Below are 24,761 nucleotides of genomic sequence, written 5' to 3' on the forward strand. Positions count from 1 at the left end.
GGAGCATACGATAACCGCTTAGCCACGAAGGAGCTCGAGAGGGAAAGGGATAAGGTAAGTAAATCACTATTTCATATCATTCTTATGCAGGGCATGACCTTTAGGAAATAGTCACATTTTGATCTTATCCTTTTGGAGAAAATTTTCTGGATGAATGCCAGAAGGGGGAGAATCTGTAAGGTTTAGGTTCCATTTTTTTTTTATAGCTCGTATTTGCTGAATACTAGTGCTGTCGAAATCGGTTTTTGAAAAAACCGAAAACCGGTTTTTGAAAAAAGTGAAATTTCATAACAGCGAAATGTCGGATTTGAAAACCCCTTTTGCGGTTTCGGTTTTGAAAACCGCTTTTGCGGTTTCGGTTTTGAAAACCGCTTTTGCGGTTTCGGTTTTGAAAACCGCTTTTGCGGTTTCGGTTTCGAAAACCGCATTTGCGGTTTCGGTTTTGAAAACCGCTTCTGCGGTTTTGGTTTTGAAAACCGCATTTGCGGTTTTCGGTTTTCAGAAAATCGGTTTTCTGAAAAACCGAAAACCGCAAATGTCACAAAAATTCTACAACACTACTAAATACAGATGACATATCATTCTCTAGTCTGGTTTAGAATTTCATTCCATTTTTAATGCTGATTGTGAAACAACAAGGTCCTCTTTGATGACAACAAGCGCAACAACAATTGGATTCCTTCATCATCTTATAATAGATGAGTGCCCTTATCATGAATTATCTGATAAAAAAAATTCATTTCAGTTTAATATCCACTATTATGCCCTTTAGGCCAAAGGAGACGATGGTTAAAGCAAGTAAATGATAGTGGAAGAATTGGTGAAATCAGAAAGTGGGAGAAAACGGCAGAGCTGGATTAACCCAGCCTGGGGCTTGAAAAAATGTGTGGCCGTTGTTGACTTCACTTAATACATTTTTGTGAAAGTACAGAAGGAAAGTCAAATGAATATGTTTCATATTTCTGGTCATATTTTGTTTTGATGATGATGATTGTATCTTCATTATTCTTTTTAGATAGCCAGTTGAGATTTTAATCAGAGAGGAGGCCCGGGCTATAGCCCTCCTAAGTCTCCCCTTAATCCGGCCCTGGAAAACGGAAATACCCAAGGAAATCCATGGACACAATGTTGTCCACCACTAACATACTTGGCCTGTGATGGAACCAGGGACCCTGCACACCAGAGGTAAGCGCTTTACCATGCCCCTATTTTACATCTGAGGCACCATGCCCACTATTTTATAAAAAGTATAGCTAATTAACATTGATTGAAGGTCGTACCCAAGAAAGGTATTGTGGATCAAGACAAGGTCTCCGATTCTGGGGGCTCGGGACTCCAAATGCTTATGTTGGCCCCATGTATTTTTATGAATATGAATTTTTATATGTATTTTTTATTTTCACATGTATTGTTACATGTATTTTTTTTATGAATATGCAATATTTGGTATAATTTAAATTAAATTTCTATTAAAATTCTCGTATATACCTTTTTAGATCCTTGTCTGCAACCACACATCTGTATGGGCCCCTCCCAATGTTAGAGAAATCGGCGCCCTTGGATCTAGGTGAAGTATTTTTAAAATATGAAAGCAAGTAACAACATAATCATTAAGTTCTTCAAGTTAATTTTTAATTAATAGCAAACCTATAATTGCTTATTCATGTCTAATATGATACATTCGAGATTTTAAACCGAACTCTAAACTATTTGTGTAAGTGATCCCGGGTTTGATCCCGGTGAGGATATTTGCCTTGGATAGAAGTCCCATCTTGTCCATTAAATCCTATTTCATATTATCTTGGTGTGTGTTGAAATAAGCATTAAAACCAAATTTTATATTAGTATAGTGTTATATGGACATTACATCAGAATATATTGAATAAGAGTTTGTGTATTACAGCAAATAGTTTTATTATCCATTTTGCAATAAAAATCTATAGACCTGGTAATGCTGAACACCTGTGAAAAAGTAAAAACAAAAAAAAGAGAGAGAAAAAATAGTGATAAGATTAGCAACCGATCTCCCCCTCTCCTCCAGTTAAGACAGCAGTTGCGATGGTTAGAATATTGCGGAAAAGTGACACGAGAGCGCGTAAGATTGCTTGTTTCCAGACATGCGCAGTACGTGCTTTATTTGCTTCTCTGTTGTGCAGTACCGGTCTATTCTTTACTACTGTTTTTGTCCCATCCATATCAATCCGACTCCATTCATATCAATGCACTCGTCTGTTGTTTGGTTCCGCCATCTGGTTCCACCAACCGAATCCACTGATTCAATCCGTTAACTTCCTGAGTGAATCCATCCCGTGAGTGAATCCGCCCAAATGAATCCGACTCCTTTCAGAGATTCAATCCTTTCATTCCACTGAAGGATTCGTTCTTTCGGAACGAATCCTTCCGGAATTACCCAACCCATCACTAGTTGACGCCATTCGCCAATTTGAGTGACCCGGATTATTGCATTGTATTAAGAGCTTCACTAACGTGTGTAACTTCTATATTTAGCAATACTTAAGTGAAGTTAACAACGATTTATATGGAAGAAGATCAGCTACGACTTTTCCGCAGGATTGTCCAAATACAATAGGAGAACTGAATATAAGAGAGAATAGGGCTCACTTAACTTCATGTCTCCTAAAGTGTTTGGATAACCCTTTGAAACAGTCGAGGTTGGCCTTTTTCGATATAAATTGTTTTTAACTTCACTTAAGTGTTCCTAAATATGGAAGTTAGCATCATCCGTTAATCAAGCTCTTCATACGACGTTAAAAACAACTTTACATAAGGCTCAGTGGATGTGGATGTTTAAATAATTGTGGATGTTTAAGAGGCCCTATCACGGCGAAATTAAAATACCGCTAATTTTACAGTAATTATGTGATATCTTCAAACGGATAAAAGATAATCGAAATGTGGAACAAGAGCGCACTAGACAATACTATTTTGCATGAGGTAGCGTTATCACGAGTCGCCTAGTAGCTTTCCGATTGCAGCCATTTAGAAACGCGAAAATAAATGCCGATTTTCTAAATGCCTGTAAATCGAAAGCAGATAACTGAGTCGTGATAAACGATACCTCATGCAAAATAATATTGTCTAGGGCGCTCTTGTTCCACTTTTCGATAATCTTTTATATATTTGAAGATATTACATAATTATTGTAAAATTAGCGGTAATTTAATTTCGCCGTGATAGGGCCTCTTAAATATGCGAACTCTCTTAGGTCGAAACTTCCAGTTCGAATATATTTGTTTTGTTATTTACATTCCTGTCTCCTCCCTTCGACTGTTATGATTTATGATTTCGCACCCTGGAAGAGTGGAGGAGAGTATCATACGGCCCAAGTTATGGACATCCATGCAGGGGCGTAAATAAAGGCCCCGCAGACCCCGCATTGCGGGGGGGGGGAAGCAAGCCATCAGGGGATCCTCAACTCGTGAAGTGGGACGTAGAGAAGGGGCCCCACTCCACGCTGTCTGCGGGGTGGCCCCCGAGCATTTAGTTACGCCACTGCATCCCTGCATAACATGTAGAAATGAAAGTTTAATTAAATTAACGTATCAGCTGGTATCTACAGTATATTAAGATCTTCAGATATCGTATAACCCTCTGCTTTATTATTATTTAACAACTCTGTGAACGAATGGAAGATATAACTTTGTATGTCTCTGCTTGTGTGACCTAAAGGGCTGGAGGCGTAATTCCTTGACCTAAAGGTTGTCGGGAGAGCATGATGGACAAGAGGGTGTGTCATCATAAGTGAAATAAAAGATAAAGAACAAACATATAATTTAGACGATCCACGTGTTCCAAGGATAAAAATAACCTCCCGCTTGATGTTCACTCTGAGAAGAAACTCGAAAGCACTTATGTAGTTATATTTAAGACAGTAATCAAAGCGGAAAGGGGAAGTGGTCGACTGCCTTTGGTGTTACGGGGAACGGGAAGCCCGTGGACGGGAAAGATTATAATAATCTGTTTCATGAACAAGTGAAAGGGAGTTGAAATAAATTGGGAGGAAGAGAAGTCTGCCAGCTGGCTGACGTAACACTTATAGAAAAGGAATGTAATGTCGTTGCACTTGCTTTGGCTAACATTACGTGATAAATTTCATGTATCCAGTTGCGTGGTGATGTGAAATACCACGACAGGTCACGTACTCAAGAATCAAAGAGTTGACCCGATACAAACATTAATCTCTTTATAATATGTTTATAATGTATTCTGTTTCAGTATGAAATTCAAAATAAAAACCACACTACAGGATGTTGATAAGAAACAAAGTGAAAGAGATGATAAGCTATAGTTTTTAAAAGATCAAATAAACATGAGTAAAAAAGTTCAAGAAACACGTCAATATGTTACTGACACTCATAAGTGCCGACTACCAGGGGCGGATCCGGGGGGGGGCGATGGCCCCCAGAAGAGGAAACTTTCTTATTTTATATATATAAATAAAACCCATCCCAAAGTTTGGAGCCCTTAAAAGTAACAGTATGACAACCACTGCCCCCCCCCCAGAAATCGGTCCTGGATCCGCCCCTGCCGACTACATGGGTGTTCCGGGGTTCAAGCACCTATTGGAGATATTTAATGGATGCAGACCACCCATTGAATTTTTGCGTTAGAATTAACTTCGAAATTACACTTTTATTCGGTGAATAATAAAAAGGAACTATAGTGCATATGATCTCAGGTTAATTTTAGGTAGGGATGCACAGGGCCGGCTCTACCATATGTGCAACACGTGCAGTTGCACGGAGCGCCAAGTTTCGAGGGGCACCAAAATCTGCCATGACTCTATTATTTAAATTATATGTTTCTTGTTGGAAACAGACTTCATGATAATGGTAGTTAAATTTACTAAGCTGATTTTATATTTGAATATTGCATTCATATATCATGTTTAGGTCGATTAGTTTGTCACATGGACAGTGCTAAAGCAAATACTCAAAAAATCTCATCATGAATTGCTTAATTGTTGTCAAATACAAGAACTCAATTCTCAAACAGTAGTGAACTGAACACCTGCTCTATTTAGTTGGTTATCATAGTTTTGATATGAAAACTAGTCTTTGTCACAAACAAGTTCCTTATCATTGAAGGTGGAAACAACTTAAAAAAAAATCTTTTAAACAGATGTGGAAAGAAAATCAAGAAATAAAGATAAAAGAGCCAGTTTCACTGGAATTGCAAACTGATATATTGAGATTGAAACTCGACATTGAATTCTATAGAAAGGATTACCATCTTTTCTCTGCAGGTGTATTTATCTTTTACTAACATAGTAGACTATTATTTAGAGAAAAGAGAACAGACATAACGAGATTGTATTTGTAGTGTTTAGGCCTTTCTGAGTGCGAATGCTATTTTCCTCTCCTTTGTTGTTCATGATGGCGCAGCCTGGAGAAAAGGTGGGGGGTGGCAAATGACACCATTGCACGGGGGCAAATTGCCTAGGGCCGGCACTGGGCAGCAGTTGAGTCATATTGCTTGAACGAGTAAGACGTGTTTCTGATACTGCCCGGGGACGTGAAATTTTCGGTTGAAGAGCAACGGGTAATTGTGAAATTCCTCACAGCAGCCGATATTCATCGCTAATTGAAGAGTGCGTGTGGTGATAGTGCTCTTGCAGAAAACTGTTAGGAAGTGGGAGCGTGAGTTCAAAGCAGGGCGAAGAGGTTTTTGGACGTTCAAAAACAGCGTCAACTGTACCGTGTCCTGCGAAAACGAACTAAGCGCCACTTTCATACTTTTAAGAAAATTACGTATAAAGGTTGATGTCCAGCATTAATGTAGCCGTAATCAAAAGTAAAATTATGTTTCTTTTTGTGGAAAGGTGTTGATTTTCCTCTCTTTTCGATTGTGCAAAACGTTCTAATGCTTATCAGAAACCTATCGTCGCATCTACGTGGATTTTCAAAGTTTGGCGCTTAGTTCAATTTTGCATAACACGGTACAACTGATGCTAACATTGCCCGAGTTGAAAATTTCAACTAAAGCTAACATTGCCCATGTTGAAAATTTTATCATGTAAGATAGGCGTGAAGATAGGCAGGAGATTTGTGATACACTGGGGCTAACAATAGGAACAGTAGAACAAATATTTACAAACGAACTGAGGCTAAGGAAAGTTTCTTCTTTCTGGGTTCCACAATTGCTTAATTACGATGAAAAAGAGGCAGGGATTCGGTCAAATGTTGCAAATTTGACACGTTCAGAAAAGGGGGACGCAATTTCTTGGAAAGTGTTGTGATAATGGATGAATCACAATTCCAGTATTCAACCTCGAAACAAACAAACAAACAAACAAAAAACAATTGATGCACTGGTAACACACAGATTCACCATCCATACTCTCCTCAAAAAAAAAAAAAAAAAAAAAATCGCCAGGTGTCATCTAATGAGAAGGTGCCGTACGCTATCTTCTGAGATTTCCAGAGAGTGATATTGTCCCATCCTGTTTCAAATGGTCATACAATTACGGGCGAGTATTTTCATACACTTTTGGAGATATAATTTTTGCCAAAATTGACTGAGAAACGATCGCAACTGACAATTTCCTTCTCCACATGAACAATACACCGTCACACTGTGCTAATATTCTGACTTTATTATTAATTGACCACGGTAGGGCCTATGGAACTTCTGCCAAACCCACCCTACCCACCAAATTTAGCCCCGAGTGACTTCTGTTTCCAAACCTAAAGGATTTTCTTTCTAGACGCCATTTTGCTAGTAGATAATCCCTATGAACTGCTAGTTTCCCGTTTCTGAAACATAGGTACTCTCCCAAAGATGTCTATGTCAGATACTACATAAAATGGACAGAGCGATGGCAACTGTGTATCAACAAAGAGGAAGATTTTGTTGGGAAATAGACACAGGTTAGTTCTTTGTATTTCATGGTTCTTGGAAATTACCATAGAACGAGACGGCACGTACTTTTGGTGTGCACCTCGTAAAATTGTATATCACAAAAATGTTTCAGAATCAGTACAATATTAGCACATCGACAGTTCTTTAAATTATACTTTGCTTGTTTTAATAATTTAAGTTAACTCGTCACTTCTACTAGCTATTTCATCTATCCTTGTTAATATTTAAAAACAAGTTTCTTTTAAATGCAATTAACATTAGAAGAGAATACATCTAGTTACTTAAATACCACCTACAATTCTTCTCAATTTTTACTACTACTACTACTACTACTACTACTACTACTACTACTACTACTACTACTACTACTACTACTACTACTACTACTACTACTACTACTACTACTACTAATAATAATAATAATAATAATAATAATAACTGTCTCGCTTGCTTACTGGGCAAATCACATCGTCGTAACTTAGAACTTTGAACTGGAGGGATAAGCATTAATATTTGGATCATTCGTAGAAAAATATGAAATTAAACCCTAGAAAAGTGTGACGTAAGAAATTAAACCCTAGAAAAGTGTGACGTAAGAAATTTGCCCCACTTAGAATTTAAAACTTTAATAAGGTTTTTATTAGATCTAGGGAACCCAGTTCGCGTTTTTCTGAAGTAGGGTACAGACGCTTCATCTTAGGGGAATATATTTTGTATAAAATAGATAATGGGTTAACAATAACACCTTCAATAATTCTCAGTTCTTTTGCAAATGGTATGGTGTGCCCATTCCATGATTCACTGGTTAAACTGAGGAGAGAATATTTTACACAACTTAAAGCCTTAAGAAATATATATTAGAACTATTTCTGGTGGCCCTAATAATTTTACTGAACTGGGCTCACATCAGATTTTGCTCCATTTAAGATTTTTTAGGGAGGGGATGTGGTGAACCTATTTCATGCTTCATTTTAACGTTCATGTTCGTATCTTATCGTACGAAGTAAGAAAATTGAATCTTGAAATAGTCCCTCTTAAACAACAGAGAGCTTAAATGGCGGAACACTTGCCCCCTGCTCCCAAGAAATTATACGACTTGGTAAATCATTATATATTTCAATGTTGAATACACATTTGGAAAGAGCCCTGATTGAGAAGAAAGCTCATATACAACTTTGAATTCATACGATAAACATGTTGGCCATTTCTCTTGACTGTGGTATGCATATAGTTCATTATTCTGAGGCTTATAAATATATAAAATCACGGAAATGGTTTCAAAAACAACATCTCGATTTTTGATACTAGTTAATTTCTGACTTCAACATTATTTTTTTTTCACTTTTCAGTCTTGGGGACCCCATGGGCCCCTGACGATTACCAGGTAGCCATCTTGGCCAATCTGGGCCTGCTTTTCAACACCGAAGTTACATAAGACATGGAATACAGATTAAGGTTTAATTCGAACCACTGTAATGTACTTCCACCGGGAATCGAATCCGGGACTACATGCACTATAGGCGCACGCGTAGCCATTAGGGCGGCAGGGAGGATAAATACATTTTAGAAATTAACTTCCAAACTGTGATAGGCCTATATTTAAATATACTGTGCTTACATTTAAATAGTTTTATTGTGCAAATAAAACTTTTTCGTGACATGTGCGTATAATCAAACAAAATGCGATGTGTGAATAAGCTTATGGCAAAATGTGCTCCTGTTAAATAGAGGTAAGGAAAAGTGTGTGACGAGACGAGACCCGCTTGTTTCGTAAGCGGAAATAACTCCCTTTCCATGAATTGCAGCTGGCGTGAGGCGTGCGATACTGCACACACACAGTTGCAGTCAATGATGTAACTACTCTTTAGTCAAAATAAAGTTTAAGTAACAAAAAACGAATAGTGCTGTAAGTTTAGTTGTTGATATTTATTACAAGTATTATTATTTGTTTCAAACCGTGTTACTTTAGCTTGAAGTATGTATTCTAATATCACTCAATGCTATTGATTTGATGATGACGTCAAGTCCCAAGGTCACCTTCAGCCAGTTAAAAAGCTTCATTCCTTGCGCGCGTAATTGTGTTTACGTTGTGTGAGTAACCGGGAAAGTTTGTCGTCTGCTATTAGCGTAAATTTAAAAGGAAAGTGATTTTGGAATCATTAATATAGCGTCGGAACTTCCTTGTACTTTGGACTGCTGTAAGTGTTAAGTGATCATTCATTTATTCTTATCAGTATAATTTGTTGTCATTGCTACCGTATTTAATAGATTTGTTTACTAATGTGAACAGTAGTTGAACTATCTATGCCACTGGAGTTACACGAAATATTTACTGATAACTTGTGAGTAAACCACACATATTTGTATTCTTTATTAAATGTTTTGAAATGAAGATACTTTCTTCAATGTAAAACATAAGTTATAATGATAGGTATATTTTAAATTTTCATAAATCTATTTTTATATGTGGGAAGCACGGTACTTCAGTAGTAGAGCGTTCACCTTTGATGTTGAGTCTATGGTTCACTCCCGGTCATATACGTGTGGTAAGCAATTCGTGTGTGGAGATTCTTCAAGGTTGTTCATTTCCTTGAATTTTAAATCTCCGCGTGGGGGTCACGGGGGCTCAGTGGTAGAGCGAATCACCTCTGGTGCATGGGGTCCCGGGTTCAATCCCAGCTCCCGCCAAGTGAACGTTGTGGTGGACAAACACCGTGTGCGTGGGTTTCCTCGGGGTACTAACGTTTTCTCCCACTTTCTTCATTCCACAATTTTATTCATTTGTCATCATCACCGTCTCCTTTAGCCTAGCCGGCATATCTGTGGGATGTAAAACTTAAAAAGATTTCATTTTATTTCTTTTCTTTTCAATCTCCGCCTTCTTCAACTAAGGGCTTTACAGACCCGTATCCAGTGGGGTCTGGGGGGCCGGCCCCCTAAATTTTTGCTGGCCCACAAGTATTCTTGGTAGGCTTGCAAATGAACTATAATATGGTGATGAACTATAATATGGTTGGATCGCCCCCCCCCCCCTACATTTTTGGGCTGGCTACCGGCCTGGGACTTTACCGAGGAATGTTTGAACTAGGTTTTATTACCTTTTATTTCTGAGTGAAAAGAGTTATTTTCTTGTAAATGTTGTTTGTTTGTTTAAATTTAGTGCCTCTTTCAGCAGTGAGGCTATTTGAGACGTGGACCTACTGATTAACGTGGAATCTGAACCATATGAGCCCCACCGGGAATCGAGCCCGGGATGAACTTTACAATACGTGGTGCAGCTGCGCTGAGGGCCGCTTTAAAAAGGAAAAGTAGAGTAAGGTACAGTCGAGCGTGGTTAGCTTAGCCCGTGTTCACATCTATCCGGGCTTTGCCCGTCCGAGTGTAGCAGTACATAGCAAGCAATTTGCGTCTTTACATTTCTCCGGGCGTTCACCAGTCCGAGTGTCGGATGATACCCGATCTTCCTGCTAGAACCATTCGAGACTTGTCCGGCTCCGAGCGTTTGCACGGATGACATTCAAGCAGAACATTGTAGGGAATCGAAGTTTATACATCTCTCCGAGCTTTGCCCATCCGAGTGGTGGAGTGTTGCCAATTATAGACAATTCGCGAATTTAAAAACGAAATAGGATAACAAAATAAATAAAATAAAAATGTATTGGCATGAAGTGTGATAATGATGTTGAATTAATATATTGTTTATATTTTATTTTCCACACAACTTTTTACTCAAATAACTTTTAGTATACTAAATAATGTTTTTTTATAGTAATTTTAAAAGTAATGTTATATTTTGAAATTATGTTTTTAGTTATGTTTATGTAAACAATACATGAATGTTTTTTTTTTTTAGAAAAAGTGAAAATATACAGTTTATATATATATTGAGAAAAGAGTAACAAAAGATGAATTTACTATTTTTTTTTTTTTTTGTTCAACAGATCAATAGTAGAAATACTGTAGAAGCTTATATATTATAGAAGCTTATACAGTGGGTCAAAAAAGTTTCCGTACAGATGTTTTCAGGTTATGCATTGTAATATACCTTACAAAGCACAGAAAGGAAACGACAATTTCTACATGTTTTCTATAAAAGAACTCCATAATAAACATATTCATAAGAAAAAAAACATTCGGAATGGATAATTCAGAAGAAAATCAAATACACACGAAATACTGACCATATTACGAATCGAAAAAGTTTCCGTACACATAAAGAAATGCACATAAATAAGAGCACAACGTTGCGTTTCGACCGCAGTTAGTGATTAGGTGGTCCTCCTTTGCTGTTAAGTACTTCTCGCATTCGTTTCTGCACTATAGTGACCCATTTTGATGTAGTTGCAGGGGAGATGTTCCTCCATTCTTCACATCATGCATTTTTCATTTGGTCGTTGCTTGTAATATTGTGTTTCCTCTTGCTTCTCCCTAATTCATTCCACAGGTGCTCAATAGAATTACATTCAGAAGATTGTGTAGGAGTATGAAGTCGTTTGGGCACATTATACAACCACTCTTTCACTTTTGTGCAGTATGTTTAGGGTCGTTATGTTGCTGAAATATAAAGGAGGCTCCCATATTCAATTTCTTTGCACTGTCGTAGAGATTTTGTTTCAGAGTGTTCAGGTAAACATGTTGGTCCTTCGATAAAATTCCAATTTCCTACTCAAGCTATACTTATGCACCCCTAAACGAGTACACAACACCTCCATGCTTCACAGTAGGGCACAGATGCTTCGGTTCCATATGCGTATTTGGGTTCCTACGCACAATAACTCTTCCATCGGATCCATGAATGTTGAACTTGCTCTCATCACTAAATAAAACAGAGTTCCACAAGCTTATTGGCTTGTAAACGTGAGCTTTTGCGAATTCTACACGTTTCTTGGTATTTACTTTACTAACATATAGTTTCTTTCTGGCTACGCGAACGTTGTAGCTCGCTTTTCGGATGGAAGTATTTACTATTTCAGGAGCCAATTGTACTCCATTGTCAATTTCAAGCATACAAGCTAGTTTTGGAGCATTTGTTTCGGGTTCATTTCTAATAGTTCTTAAAATAACACGTGTATGAATATCCTTCAGCTTTGTTGGATGGCCACTACGCGGTCGATCTTCACAACGATTTGTTCTAATATGCCTATTTAGAATGTATTGTACTGTAGAATGTGATTTCTTTACTGTCCCTGCTATCTTTCTAAGAGACTTACCTTCTTGTTTTAATTTTACGTATTGTAATTGGCATTTCCGTTTTGGCGCGTCGTTTTACTGCCTCTATAGATCTCCCTTTTCCCAAAATTAACTGCAGTAGTACTTTATCACTATTAGAGCACCCTACTGCTATTTATAACCACTACAGACGCTGTTTGATGTGTGTTTTGCTTCCTTCGTTTGTATATTTGTGCTGTGTACGGAAACTTTTTTGACCTATATTTTCAGCAAGTTAACTTAAATCGTCAGTTATACTATTGATATAATCAATACCATCACTATAATGTATACACATTACAAGTAGATACGAACAAATTCAGCTAATGTAATTGCGTTTTATTATTTATTTATTTTAAGATATTATAACATTTTGAAATTACTAATCTCTGGTGTACGGAAACTTATTTGACTGACTGTATACTTGACCAATACTGTAAAAGCTTATATAAATCTTAAAAGATAATTTTAAAAGCAATCTGTATTTGGGAGGATGAATTTCGCCGCTACAGGATGTCCATAAAATTTATTGATAGACTGGCCTGAGTCTCTAGAAGAGTATCTGAGAAGCAAGGGCGCCCATCAGGGGGGCAAGTTGGGGCGCTCGCCCCCCTAAGAGGAAATTGTACTTGGGAATATCGAAAACCCAATAGAATTTTTACATTAGTTACAGCAAAATTTGAAACTATATTTGAAACGTCGCTTATACTTCCCCCCCTTGGAAACCACAACATGGGCGCCCTTGCTGAGAAGGTTAAAAAAGCTATATTGCCTTACTTTGAGCAAGGGCATTATCTAAGGAGGGAGGGGAGTTGATTTCTTGCTCGTCAGTTATGTAGTATGTATGTATGTAATCAAATATCAGAAATTATATATTCAATCTCTCAATATATATCAGTAATATATTCAGTGTATATATCAGTAATCAAATGAAAACTGTGAAGGAGTCGCAGTGCCTCGGTGGTAAAGTGCTCATCTCTAGTGCGAGGGGTCCTTGGTTTGATCCCAGCTCTCGCCAAGTGAGCGAGCTTTGTGATGGACAAACACCGTGTGCGTGAGTTTTTTCGGGGCTCTCCAGTTTCCTCCACTTCCTTCATTCCACCATTTTATTCATTTCTCATCATCACCGTCTCCTTCAGCCTAGCCGGCATAACCGTGGGACGTAAAACTTAAAGATTCCTGTAAAACTGTGAACTACTTATCTGGGCACGGTGGCTCAGTGGTAGAGCGCATACCTTTGGTGCGAGCGGTCCCGGGTTCGATTCTCTTGTGGGACATTCGGTAGAGAAAAAAGTGTAAAAGCTTTTCAGGCCAACCATGCTACTTGAAGTTTTCCTCATTCACATCAGGCAATGCCGGAATGGTACCTTACATAATAGCCTGAAGGCCATCATCCCTTATACGTAACGAGCTAACATGGCCATAGATTCCAAAAGCGTAGAAATCTAATTCGTAATCCTAAAACTTCTCAAACTTATTGCTTTTATCACTGTGTGGTTATCAAAAGATAAACAACTTTTTTTTTTTATTTAGTGATTCCACGATAAAAAAAAAGTTCGAAAAGGTGAAAATGAAAGTGAAATTTACACATACTGAATCATTACAATTTACTATCCATCTAAGATTAGCATCGTTAACTTTTTTTTTTTTTATAGTTGATTTAACAAAATTAAAGTGACATGAAGTGTTTTTATTGTTCAGTTAAAATAGATGGATGGTTGAATGATAGTTAATGATTATGAAATAATTGGAATAAAGATGTGGGAGCCAACGGGAGAAATAAAACATATTGAGTGCCACACATTGAAATATACAGCGTGTCCCAAAAGTCCCTTAACAGTCGTACTAGAGACCTGTAGTTCAGAGATTGGCATGATTTGATGATATAGTAATACCGTATGGTAGGAGGAATTTGATTGTTATGGGTGACCATCGTGGCGGTCATCTTGGTATCCGCCATATTGGATTGAGGTCATTTTTTTAAAAAAAATATATAAAGTAATGGATCATAATTTTAAGCTAGAATGTCACCAGAAACACGAATATGAAGTCAGTTTATTATAATATGAAGATGTTACTAAGTGGCTGAGTGAGGAAAATTGTGAAGTTGACCGAACTTTTAACAGACAAAGAAATAATCAAAAGTGTGCGGGAAAGTAATTACGAGGGTCATTCAATAAGTCCTTAGAAAAAGATACAAAAACAAATCTTTTGGGTAGATTTATTTTTATTTTTCAACACAATCTTTTAGCTTGACACATTTTTCCAGCGTTTCTCCAACTTTTTAAAACCGTCCAAAAGGTAGGATTTCGGAAGATCCTCAAAATAGGCATCTTCTTGGACAATGGCCTCGTTCGATGTCAATTGTTTTCTGTCATGCCATTTTTTTCAAGTTTAGAAATTAAAAAAAAAGTGACTGGAGGCTAAATCTGGTTAATACGGTGGATGTAATAATTCAAATTTTAATTCCATAATTTTCACCATCGAGACATCTTGATGTAAGATATATATATATATAGTATTGCCAAATGAGGACATTTTTTCTTGGTTTCTTTTCTCTATCGGTGCAATAACTACGCATAATACTCTCCATTTATCGTTCGTCCTTTTTCCAAGTAATCGATGTAGATGATTCCGCGTGCATCTGAACGACCCTCGTATGAAAGTGATGAAGAAGAGGAAATATAATTAGAGAGTACGAAGATTCCTAACACTATAAGTGCTGAAGCTGCAGATATCTTCCTGGAGTACATATTATGCAATAACCAAACACGTGGAGTATCAATGTAGTTTGTAAAGCGATTGCGTAATAAAGCATGCCGCTGTCGGGCATCTTCGTTGCGCCAATTAAAAATTCGAGACATGTTTCATAGTCGTCGTACATGTTTGAAGGTTAAGGTGTTCTAACTTCAGATTTAATAAAGCAAAGTACTGTATATGTTGAACTAAATTTCATACACTATCAATAAAATCCGGTACTTTCGCTAATTCAGCAAAAAGGAATCGCTGGATTAGCGAGTCTAGTAAGTATATATATACTGGTGGGATGAAAATGTAGGAGGAAACGGGAGGACCCCGAGAAAACCTACGGACACAATGTTGTCCTTCATAAAGTTACTTTGCTGGGAATTGAACCAGGGACCCCAAGCACCAGAAGTAAGCGCTATGCCACTAAGCCGCCGTGCCCACACATCTACAAAATACCTCGCCGATTGAGGGGGAGAAATACCACAAATAACCTCCTGCACTATGACCAACTCAGTGATTGGCATCCCTCCAAGTTCTCTCCTGCATGGGGTTCAGAAGAGATTTGTTACAGCACTGTTTGGTAACATGTTTTAATGAAATAAGGACTACGAACAAAGATCTTACCAATCATTATAACATTATCTATTTCTAACATATATAAATATAATAACATGTAAACATAATAAGATATAAACAATTATCAACGAGTATATAATCAACTCTAATTAACACTGGAAAGCTTTTAAACCAATGTTGTTTGCAAATGGCAACTATATTCTCTATAATCTTCTACAATTTAAAACTGTGCATATATCAATTGATCACACTTTACTAAATGAGAGACTTAGATAATCGGTGAACAGCGTGTTTATTAACATATCTACCGTCACAAGAAAATACTATAATTTGATACTATTAAAACAGTTAGGTAGCCTAAATACATTATAACCGTGACTTTAATGTAGTACCTTATAGATGATAAATGAAATGTAGCAATAAAAAAGCAGCAGTGTCATGTGTACACCTTGTGAAGGAGTTTAATTTGTATGGCGGATAATTTCTCAATATAGAAACCAGAAGTGGTAATAGTTTTCTACCACATCCGGTTTTAGTAAAGAGATTTCTACCACTTCCGGTTTTAGTAAATAGAATAGAGTGGAGATGGAGTATATTCTTAGGACGTTTAATTGGTTGCAGAAGAGAATTTTTCGGTATTCATTGCCGTTTTTGCTCTATAGCGATTAACGTTAAAACCGAAAGTTGTTGATTTCTGCCAATTCCGGTTTGAATAGACGGTTAAGAGAGAGGATAGTACCTGTCCTTAAAACGCTAAATCGATTTTTAAAAAACTGGTCTTGCTATCTATTTTCTTTTTGCTCTATGTAGATGAATATTGAAACCGGAAATTGTAGTGGATGTGTATCACTTCCGGTTTTAGTAGAGAGTTAAGTATGGAGATAAAATGTATTCTTGGAACGCTTAATCAATTGCACGAAACAGCTTCTCGCTATCTATTACCGTTTTGCCGGGTAACGATCAATATTAAAACCGGAAATGGTTGATTTCTACAACTTCCGGTTTGAATATAACCTTCTTCAACGAACTCGATTTCTTACTTTTCACTCTTTATATCCTGGCCAAAATTGATTATTCATCAAGCAGTTCTTAAGTTGCTTTTGTCTCCCAGCAGGGACGGATCCAGAGCGGACTTCTGGGGGGGCGGTGGGTTGTAATACTACTACTTAGAGCTACTTTTAAGAGCTCCAAACTCTGGAATGGACTTCATTTATATATAAAATAAGAAACTTTGCTCTTCTGGGAGGGGGGCGATAGCCCCCCTAGATCCGCCCCTGTCTCCCAGATGAGTGGAAAAACACACACATAGACAGGGGAAATATATGTGAAAGAGTTTTGGTAAACCTTACTCCTAAAACATTATAGAAGTCTGAAATACTGGTGTTCCTCTTGCTATTATGCTATGAGTTATTTATGATTAACATAATTTAGGGATGTAATGCGAGAGGGATTGTAGTTATAGCAATAAGCAACTTTAAAAAAAATGACATTGATAACACAGCCATACACAAAAAAATAAAAGTTCTGTGCACCGGACCCCAGGGTATGGATTCAATGTATTTTATTACTCAGAATTCAAATTTCGAAACCCCAGGGTATGAATTCGATGTAATTTGTTACACAGAATCCAAATTTCGAAACCCCAGGGTATGAATTCGATGTATTTTGTTACACAGAATCCAAATTTCGAAACCCCAGGGTATGGATTTGATGTATTTTGTTACACAGAATCCAAATTTCGAAACCCCAGGATGATTGACAGTGTAAATATTTTGTTACGGAAGAAAAACTTGAACGATTTTGGATAGGGAGGATACATGCAACACAGCTATACAAAAAAAAAAAAAAAGTTTTGTGCACCGGACCCCAGGGTATGGATTCAATGTATTTTATTACTCAGAATTCAAATTTCGAAACCCCAGGGTATGAATTCGATGTAATTTGTTACACAGAATCCAAATTTCGAAACCCCAGGGTATGAATTCGATGTATTTTGTTACACAGAATCCAAATTTCGAAACCCCAGGGTATGGATTCGATGTATTTTGTTACACAGAATCCAAATTTCGAAACCCCAGGATGATTGACAGTGTAAATATTTTGTTACGGAAGAAAAACTTGAACGATTTTGGATAGGGAGGATACACGCAACACAGCTATAAAAAAAAAAAAAAAATTCTGTGCACCGGACCCCAGGGTATGGATTCAATGTATTTTATTACTCAAAATCCAAATTTCGAAACCCTAGGACGATTGACCACTTCAATTTTGTTTCATTGGCGGAAAACGTGTGACCTCCCTATGCAAAATCGCTCAAGTTATTCGCCCATAAAAAATTGGGACGGTCAATCGTCCTGGGGTTTCAAAATTTGGATTCTGTGTAACAAAATACATTGAATGCATACCTGGGGTCCGGTGCACATAACTTTTATTTATTTATTTTGTGGGTGTGTCTGTGTAATTCTTATACTAATATTTATGAACGTGTTGTTGATGGTGAAATGGAAAGAACTGAGTTTTCGAAAATGATTTTAATCCTTGCAAGTTTTGTCTTTTTGTGTTTGTAGAATCGTTCCAAGTATATGAAGTGAATAGGCATTGACAAATATATAAAGTCAATATATACTTTGTATTATAGACTTATTGATGGTTGTATAATAGAGGTCTTGTAGATGACACACTTCAGTATTCTTAACTATAACGTTAATGTTTAGGTCGGCTCCCAGGTTGGATACGGAGTATTTCTCATATTATATAAAGGTAACCAAGAAAGTTCTGTCGTTTTTTGTAAAGGTCTATGTTCAATTGGCCCTCACACCGTGAGTTAAATGCGAATGGAAATAAGGCGAAGGTCAGTTGTTGGTGTGGGTATATCCAACATACTACCCGGTTGTGGCAGTTCAGTTACACCGTGAACTTGCGTAAGGACAGAGTGAACATGGGACCTCCACAGAGCGTCATAAGGACGTGTATGCTGTACGAATTCAAACTGGAGTCAAACGCCGCTGCAGCAGGGGGAAGATTGCCAGGCATTTGGTAAGGGTATCGTGACTACGCGAACAATGCAGCGGTCGTTTAACAAGTTTAAGAAAGGCGACGAAACACTCGAAGACGCACCACGTGCCGGAAGACCAACACACGTACAAAATGAAGATCTTCAGGCACCAATTGAGGCAAACAGTGGCCAGACATGTAAGGAACTCCGATTACAATTCAGTGTGAGTGAAGAAACCATTCGGCTGCACCTCTATCAACTTGGGAAGCACTACAAGGTTGGTCGATGAGTCCCACATGATTTGACTCCGCGCCAGAAGGCAACGCGAGCAAACAACTGTGTTTCTTTGCTGTCTCGTCTGAGGAAGGAGCCATTTTTGGACACGGTGTTGACATGTGATGAGTAGCGGGTCCTGTACGAAGCTCCACGGCGAGCCATCATTGGTTACCATTCCATGAACCGGTTGCAAAACAGCCGAAGGCAGGCTGCACCAGAAGAAGGTCCTCCCGTGTGTTTGCTGGACTGCTCGCGGCATCGTGCATCGGGAACTGCTACCAGCTGGTCAGAGCATTAATACAAGTGTGTACTGTCAGCAGTTAAACCATGTTCAAGAAAAACTCAAAACTCTGGTGCCAGCAATTCTGAATCGCAAAGGGGTCCTTCTGTTTATAGGACAACGCTAAACTCCACGTGGCTAAGATGACCTGGGACACCATTCTGGGCCTTGGATGGGAAACACTTGCATCCGCCATACTCCCCGGACATTTCACCGTCCGATTATCACCTATTCCATTCCTTGGACAATCACCTTACAGGACGCCAGTTCAAATCCGTAGTAGAGGTGCAAAATGCACTTGATACCTTCTTCACTTCACAGCCCACCGCGATGGAATCCATGGCCTTCCAGAACGTTGTCAGAAGATCGTCGATGTTGATGGGGAGTATTTTTGATCTTCCAGGTACGTCTTAGGTGACATATCGATGTTGGAAAGTGATGGGTGAAAAAGCGACAGAACTTTCTTGGTTAACCTTTGTAATTTAACGTTGATATGCCACGACTTTGAAAATCCAAGTTTTTATTATTATTATTATTATTATTATTATTATTATTATTATTATTATTATTATTATTATTATTATTATTATTATTATTATTATTATTATTATTAATGCTAAGGTCATGCATTTACTGTACTTATGGGGAAAATAGTAGTATCATTATGTTTGTCAGTGCATGAACTTCACATGATGTTGTGTAAGGTAGTTGACTTTGGTACGTGGAACAAATTCAAAGACAGAATTACAAAGCAGTTTTATAGATAAAAAAAAGTCTTAAGTTAAACATAAATGAATTTTGAAATATTCAAAGTTTCCTTTCACTGTCTTTTACAAGTCATTTTGAAGAATTATAATCTAAAAGTACAATCACGGACAAAAGTTTGATAAATGAGTTTAACGTAGTCCATGACATTTATTAACTTCAGTAAATAGGCTACATGTTACTGGTTGAGGATTAATGTTTTGTATCTATTAATAAAATTCCTTTTCTTTTTTTAGATACTAAAACAAGGTAGAGAAACAAGATGCCTGGGACAGGAGATCTACTGTTAGCAGAAGTTAATACGCCGGTGGCCACTTCCGGTAATAAGGTCACAATTGTTGGTGTCGGTCAAGTAGGCATGGCCTGTGCATTCAGTATTCTAACTCAGGTAAACTTTCACTAAAGTTAAAAATCTTATCGTGTTTGTGAAAATTAGTTACATCACAATGGCCGTTTCACAGAATTAAAGTGATTTTATAAACAAGATGATAAAACTATGAGAGTATTATTAATTTGTACGAGCGAGATTATAACAAATTCTACAATATTTAACCCCCTCTATATATACATGATGTTTCAAAACAACACCGACAACGTTTTGGAGGTGATTCCTGACACCAAAATAAGACAAAAAGTATAGACCAACCTGGGAGCACAAATGCTTCCTTTCGGAGTTATAGGCTGCCGAAAACATGAAAAAGAAATGAACTTTATAGGTCCATAGCTCCGTAACTATGGCACCTACTGTAGTCGGGTCGAGACTTCACTTAGGAACTATCATGTGCCGTATCCAAATATCCATGTTTCAGAATCCTGCGGTACTTCCACAACAATTTATATAGAGGTAGTTAGTACTTGGAATTATATGCCCGTAGCCAAAGTCTCTCTATAAAATTTGTTGGGTAAGTACGTTAGAATTCTGAAACATGGATAGGGCACATAAAGTAAAGTCTTGACCCGACTAGAGTAGATCCCATAGTTTTGGAGCTATACTTTTAAAATTTATTTTTTCATGTCTTCAGCAGCCTATAACTCCGGAAGAATGTATTTGTGCACCGAGGTTAGTCTATACTTTTTATCTTATTTTGGTGTCAGGAATCACCTCCCAAACGTTGTCGGTGTTCTTTTGAAACACCCTGTATATATATATATATATATGCTTCTATATCAGGCCAAAGTAACACATGAGAAAAATTAGCTTATTGAATAATATGAAATGGTGTTTTAAACGATTTCAAATTTTGAATAGGCCTATATAATTTTATTTAAAATTTTATTTATTATTAATTTTTAAAAGATTTATCGTATTTTCAAATGTAACTTTCAACGTTAAGATTACTAACGATCTGAAAACTTGAAGAATTAATTTTTGGTTTGGGTAAGTTTGTAGGGTTCCTGTAACAGTAATATTTCTTTTTTTTTTTTAAAGAACCTAACTTGAAGTAATAATTATATGGGCGCATGGGGGGATATTCAAAATTAACAAAAAATTGGCTACTTACCAATGAATCCTCCCTTGAAAAATTTAAAGATTTTCACGTTTCGGAACTCTCAGCTGGTTCCTTCCTCAGAGGCAAGGTAAAAAGGATTAAAACGAAAAGGAGATAAAGGAGTAAAACCAGGAATACATACCACTATATAAAAGTAACGAACAAAAAAGATTCTGAGATGACCAGAGCAGAGTGAAAAAAGAATGAACTAAATCAAAAAGAACGCGGTGTCTGTGTTAGGCCACTATTGCCAAATCCAAAGTATGCAGCAAAAGTAGGTACCCAAGTTCGATCAATGTTGCCAGTATCAAGGTTCAATGCAGGTTTGTATTTATAAATAAAGAACGATTCTTTAATTTCCCGTTGTTTTTTTGGATTTTGCTGAACCTATTACCTTAACCTGTTTTATATTATGTGAATGTTGTTTTAGATGAAGCGCTAAACCCGACATACCTTCTTCTTGTGACTTTTTTGATTGTCTAACATGTTCCTTCACACGCGTGTTAATATTACGTTTAGTTTGGCCAATGTATGAGGAATCACATTAGCAATGGACGCGGTAAATACATGCCTTATTTAATGGATCGACAAAATAGCTTTTAAATCCAGTGAGATGTTTTTGTAAACTTACGTCAAAATCATTAAATTTTTCAAGGGAGGATTCATTGGTAAATAGCCAATTTTTTGCTAACTTGAAGTTGTTTAAATAGATCAAGCAATTTGATTCTTTTGGATGTAATTGTTTAAATTTCAGTGAGGAATGTGAGCTTAAAAGCCCAATGCAAAATGGCCATCTCTGCCAGAATAAGATCTAACGGCGAGACTTTTTTCTGTGACGATGAACCTTCAATTCAGTTATAATGATAGGCTTAGAGTTAGTTACAATGATCACTTTTGAGATTAATACGTTTAAATTAATACTTTGTCTATGTTTAATATATTCAGCTTGAAAAAATAAATTATAATAGCAGTTTGTCTTGTCTTTTTCCTCGCTGTTAAATTTTAAAATACAGTAGAGCGTCGATTATCCGAACGTCGGTCAACCGAACGACCGCTTAACCGAACTGTGTACTCGCTCGCACCTGTTACTCTCCCACCCTACCGTCCATCATCCCCCTCACTCCCAAACCAAGTTTCCCACAGTAGTCGCCGCACTGAGCCACCACTGGCGGAACATTGCTTCTAATGGGGCCTTCATAAGGCGCTGCTGACCGGCCAAGCCGCCAGTCGCTGTGTTTCAACAATCAGCACACTTCTTTTTATGAATAAATTTACTGTACAGTACTTCTTTTTGGCAAATAAACATGTACAGTTCGATTATCCGAACAAACCAGTTTTCCGAACACCCATATCCCCCAATTACTTCGGATAATCGACGCTCTACTGTACTACTCTTTAAGATGTTGATGAATTGTGGCGTAATTGCTCAGATTTAGATGATTTATCTCTTATTCCAGCAAATTGCCAGTGAAATCGCCCTTGTGGACGTAGTGGCTGATAAATTAAAAGGTGAAATGATGGATTTACAGCATGGCTTGACGTTCCTTAAAAATGTAAAAGTTAATGCAAGCACTGGTAAGTATGTTTTTGAATCTTATTGTAAGATTATAATATCCTATTTATAATACAAAATCATGTCAGTCTGTGAGTAACTCGAATACGCAAACTTCAAAACATTTAAGAATTGCGGGCTGCATAAACATTTAGGCGAAACTATTTAGATATACCTAATCTTTGTTATAAGCGCAAGAAGCCTCAAGAGGTGTCTCTCAGTTATGCCCATTCCTAATTGGTTACAGTAAGGCTTACAGTTGTCGGTAGCTGCGCTGTCTGTGCAAGAGATATTGATAGCGTGCAGGTGAGTCAAAGGCGTGGGGAAACAACTAGTTTCTTTACAACTAGCAGAATACCCATTCTTCACACGGGGAGAAAACGTTTCGTGTCGGACATAAAGGGGTGTTTTTGAATTTAAACGGCATCGGAAGTGTCACTGTTCGTCTCAGCGATCCCGAAAACTATAGATTCGACACTAATATCGGTCATTTTCGATCATTTTTATATTTTCTCCCTCTTCCCTAAGTTGCGCCGTCAAAGTGAAACGTTAAAAGACATCCCAGGCCTGAACCTCATCTATGTTGAAAACTTGATTGAGATCGGTCGGATGGTTCAAGAGTTACTAAGTCACAAACATAGTCAGTTTCAATTTTATATGTGAGATTAGTTGCAACTAGAATTTTACTGTATTATCTGTGGTGTTTCGTTTAGGCTACATGACATTCTCAGATCTGTTTACCTCATGAAGCAAATGACACTTCATTTTCAACATTCATACTGTTGTTATTACGTAATAAGTTCATCCTTTATATTTATTTACGTTATTTGACATTAGGAATTATTTTAATTTGTGCTTGTCTTCTGGTGCACGAGAAACATTGATAACTGGTAAGCAGTCTTCCAGATTTAAAATCTCTTAAAGGAGGTTTGGGGAGGGGTTTCTATCAAAATTAAGAGGGGAAATGGTATTGCGAGCAGCTAGCAGTGACTTCCACAATTACAATTAAATAACAGAAACTTGTGAAAATGGGCAAAACAAAGACTTTCTTCTTCGAATGGACAAAAGTTAAGGTATTATGTCATTCATAAATAAAATCCATATTAATTTATTTTTTGAAAAATTGGGGTAGTGTGTCGTATGTTAATCATGTTTCAAAGGAACAAATAGAACCAAAGAGCACTCAGGCCCGCCAGAAGAAAAAAGTGATCTAAAGCGAGTTACAACAGAGGTTTCTGATCGACTTTTGATAACGAAAGCACTTCGTAACATGGAGTTAGGCTTAACATAACAAAAATGTGTCGTGGGTGAGAATGACGTAAAAATTATGTCGTCAAGGAGTGTGTGTGCGGAGGATGAACGTCGATCCCGTAGCAAACAAACAAACAAAAAATCGTAGGTATGACAAACAAATAGCTTCAGTAGGCTAAGTTCCACCCTAACTAGATTGAATTGTTAGATATGTTATCAGTCCCAGTCGAATTCGAATTTTTGATTTGTTTTATTATGATTATTTCACTCTCTGTTACCGGTTTTTAGAATATCGAATTATCACATTTTTTTAAAATTTAGCTCTATTAAATTAAATTAGTTTTACTAGCTGCTTTGTTTTTAATAGAGGATAATCGTACATTTGTGAAATATTTATTAAATGATGTTCCTATGTCCTTTGGATTTGCCATATTTACGCCCTCATAAATTATGCTATTTATATGGGTACTATGCGTTTGTATGTTGAGCTCTTCTTTAATAATTTTCCATATTGCCTTTGTTTTATTGCGTGAATGAAGAATCTTCCTGCTATTATAATTTTTTTCGCTGTCTTCAACATTTTTATAACCCAGTTTTGTGTTGTCAGTAATTGAATTCATTCATCCTAGTAGGGTAATGCTTTCTAATTTTATTTAGTTGTATATTTGATATGTTTAAGATTTCAGGTGTAATCCAGTTTATTTTTTTCTTGTTTGCTTTGATAAAATTATTTGAAAA

The 24,761-nt window shown here is 37.1% G+C and overlaps 1 protein-coding gene across 3 annotated transcripts in view; it reads left to right on the plus strand.

Annotated features, from left to right (window-relative positions):
• Positions 1–8,925: 8,925 nt before the first annotated feature.
• The window catches only part of Ldh (Lactate dehydrogenase), a 41,923-nt gene continuing 26,087 nt past the window's right edge, over positions 8,926–24,761 (plus strand). For 2 of the 3 annotated variants that reach the window (XM_081727870.1, XM_081727873.1), the window contains exons 1-3: positions 8,926–9,080; positions 19,967–20,118; positions 22,678–22,795. In XM_081727870.1, coding sequence (XP_081583996.1) covers positions 19,993–20,118; positions 22,678–22,795 — 244 coding nt within the window. In that variant the 5' untranslated portion in view covers positions 8,926–9,080; positions 19,967–19,992. The other variant, XM_081727872.1, reaches the window with a different exon arrangement.

Source organism: Thermobia domestica, chromosome 10 (assembly GCF_964235325.1).
Source record: "Thermobia domestica chromosome 10, izTheDome1.hap1.1, whole genome shotgun sequence".
Taxonomy (NCBI): Eukaryota; Metazoa; Arthropoda; class Insecta; order Zygentoma; family Lepismatidae; genus Thermobia; species Thermobia domestica.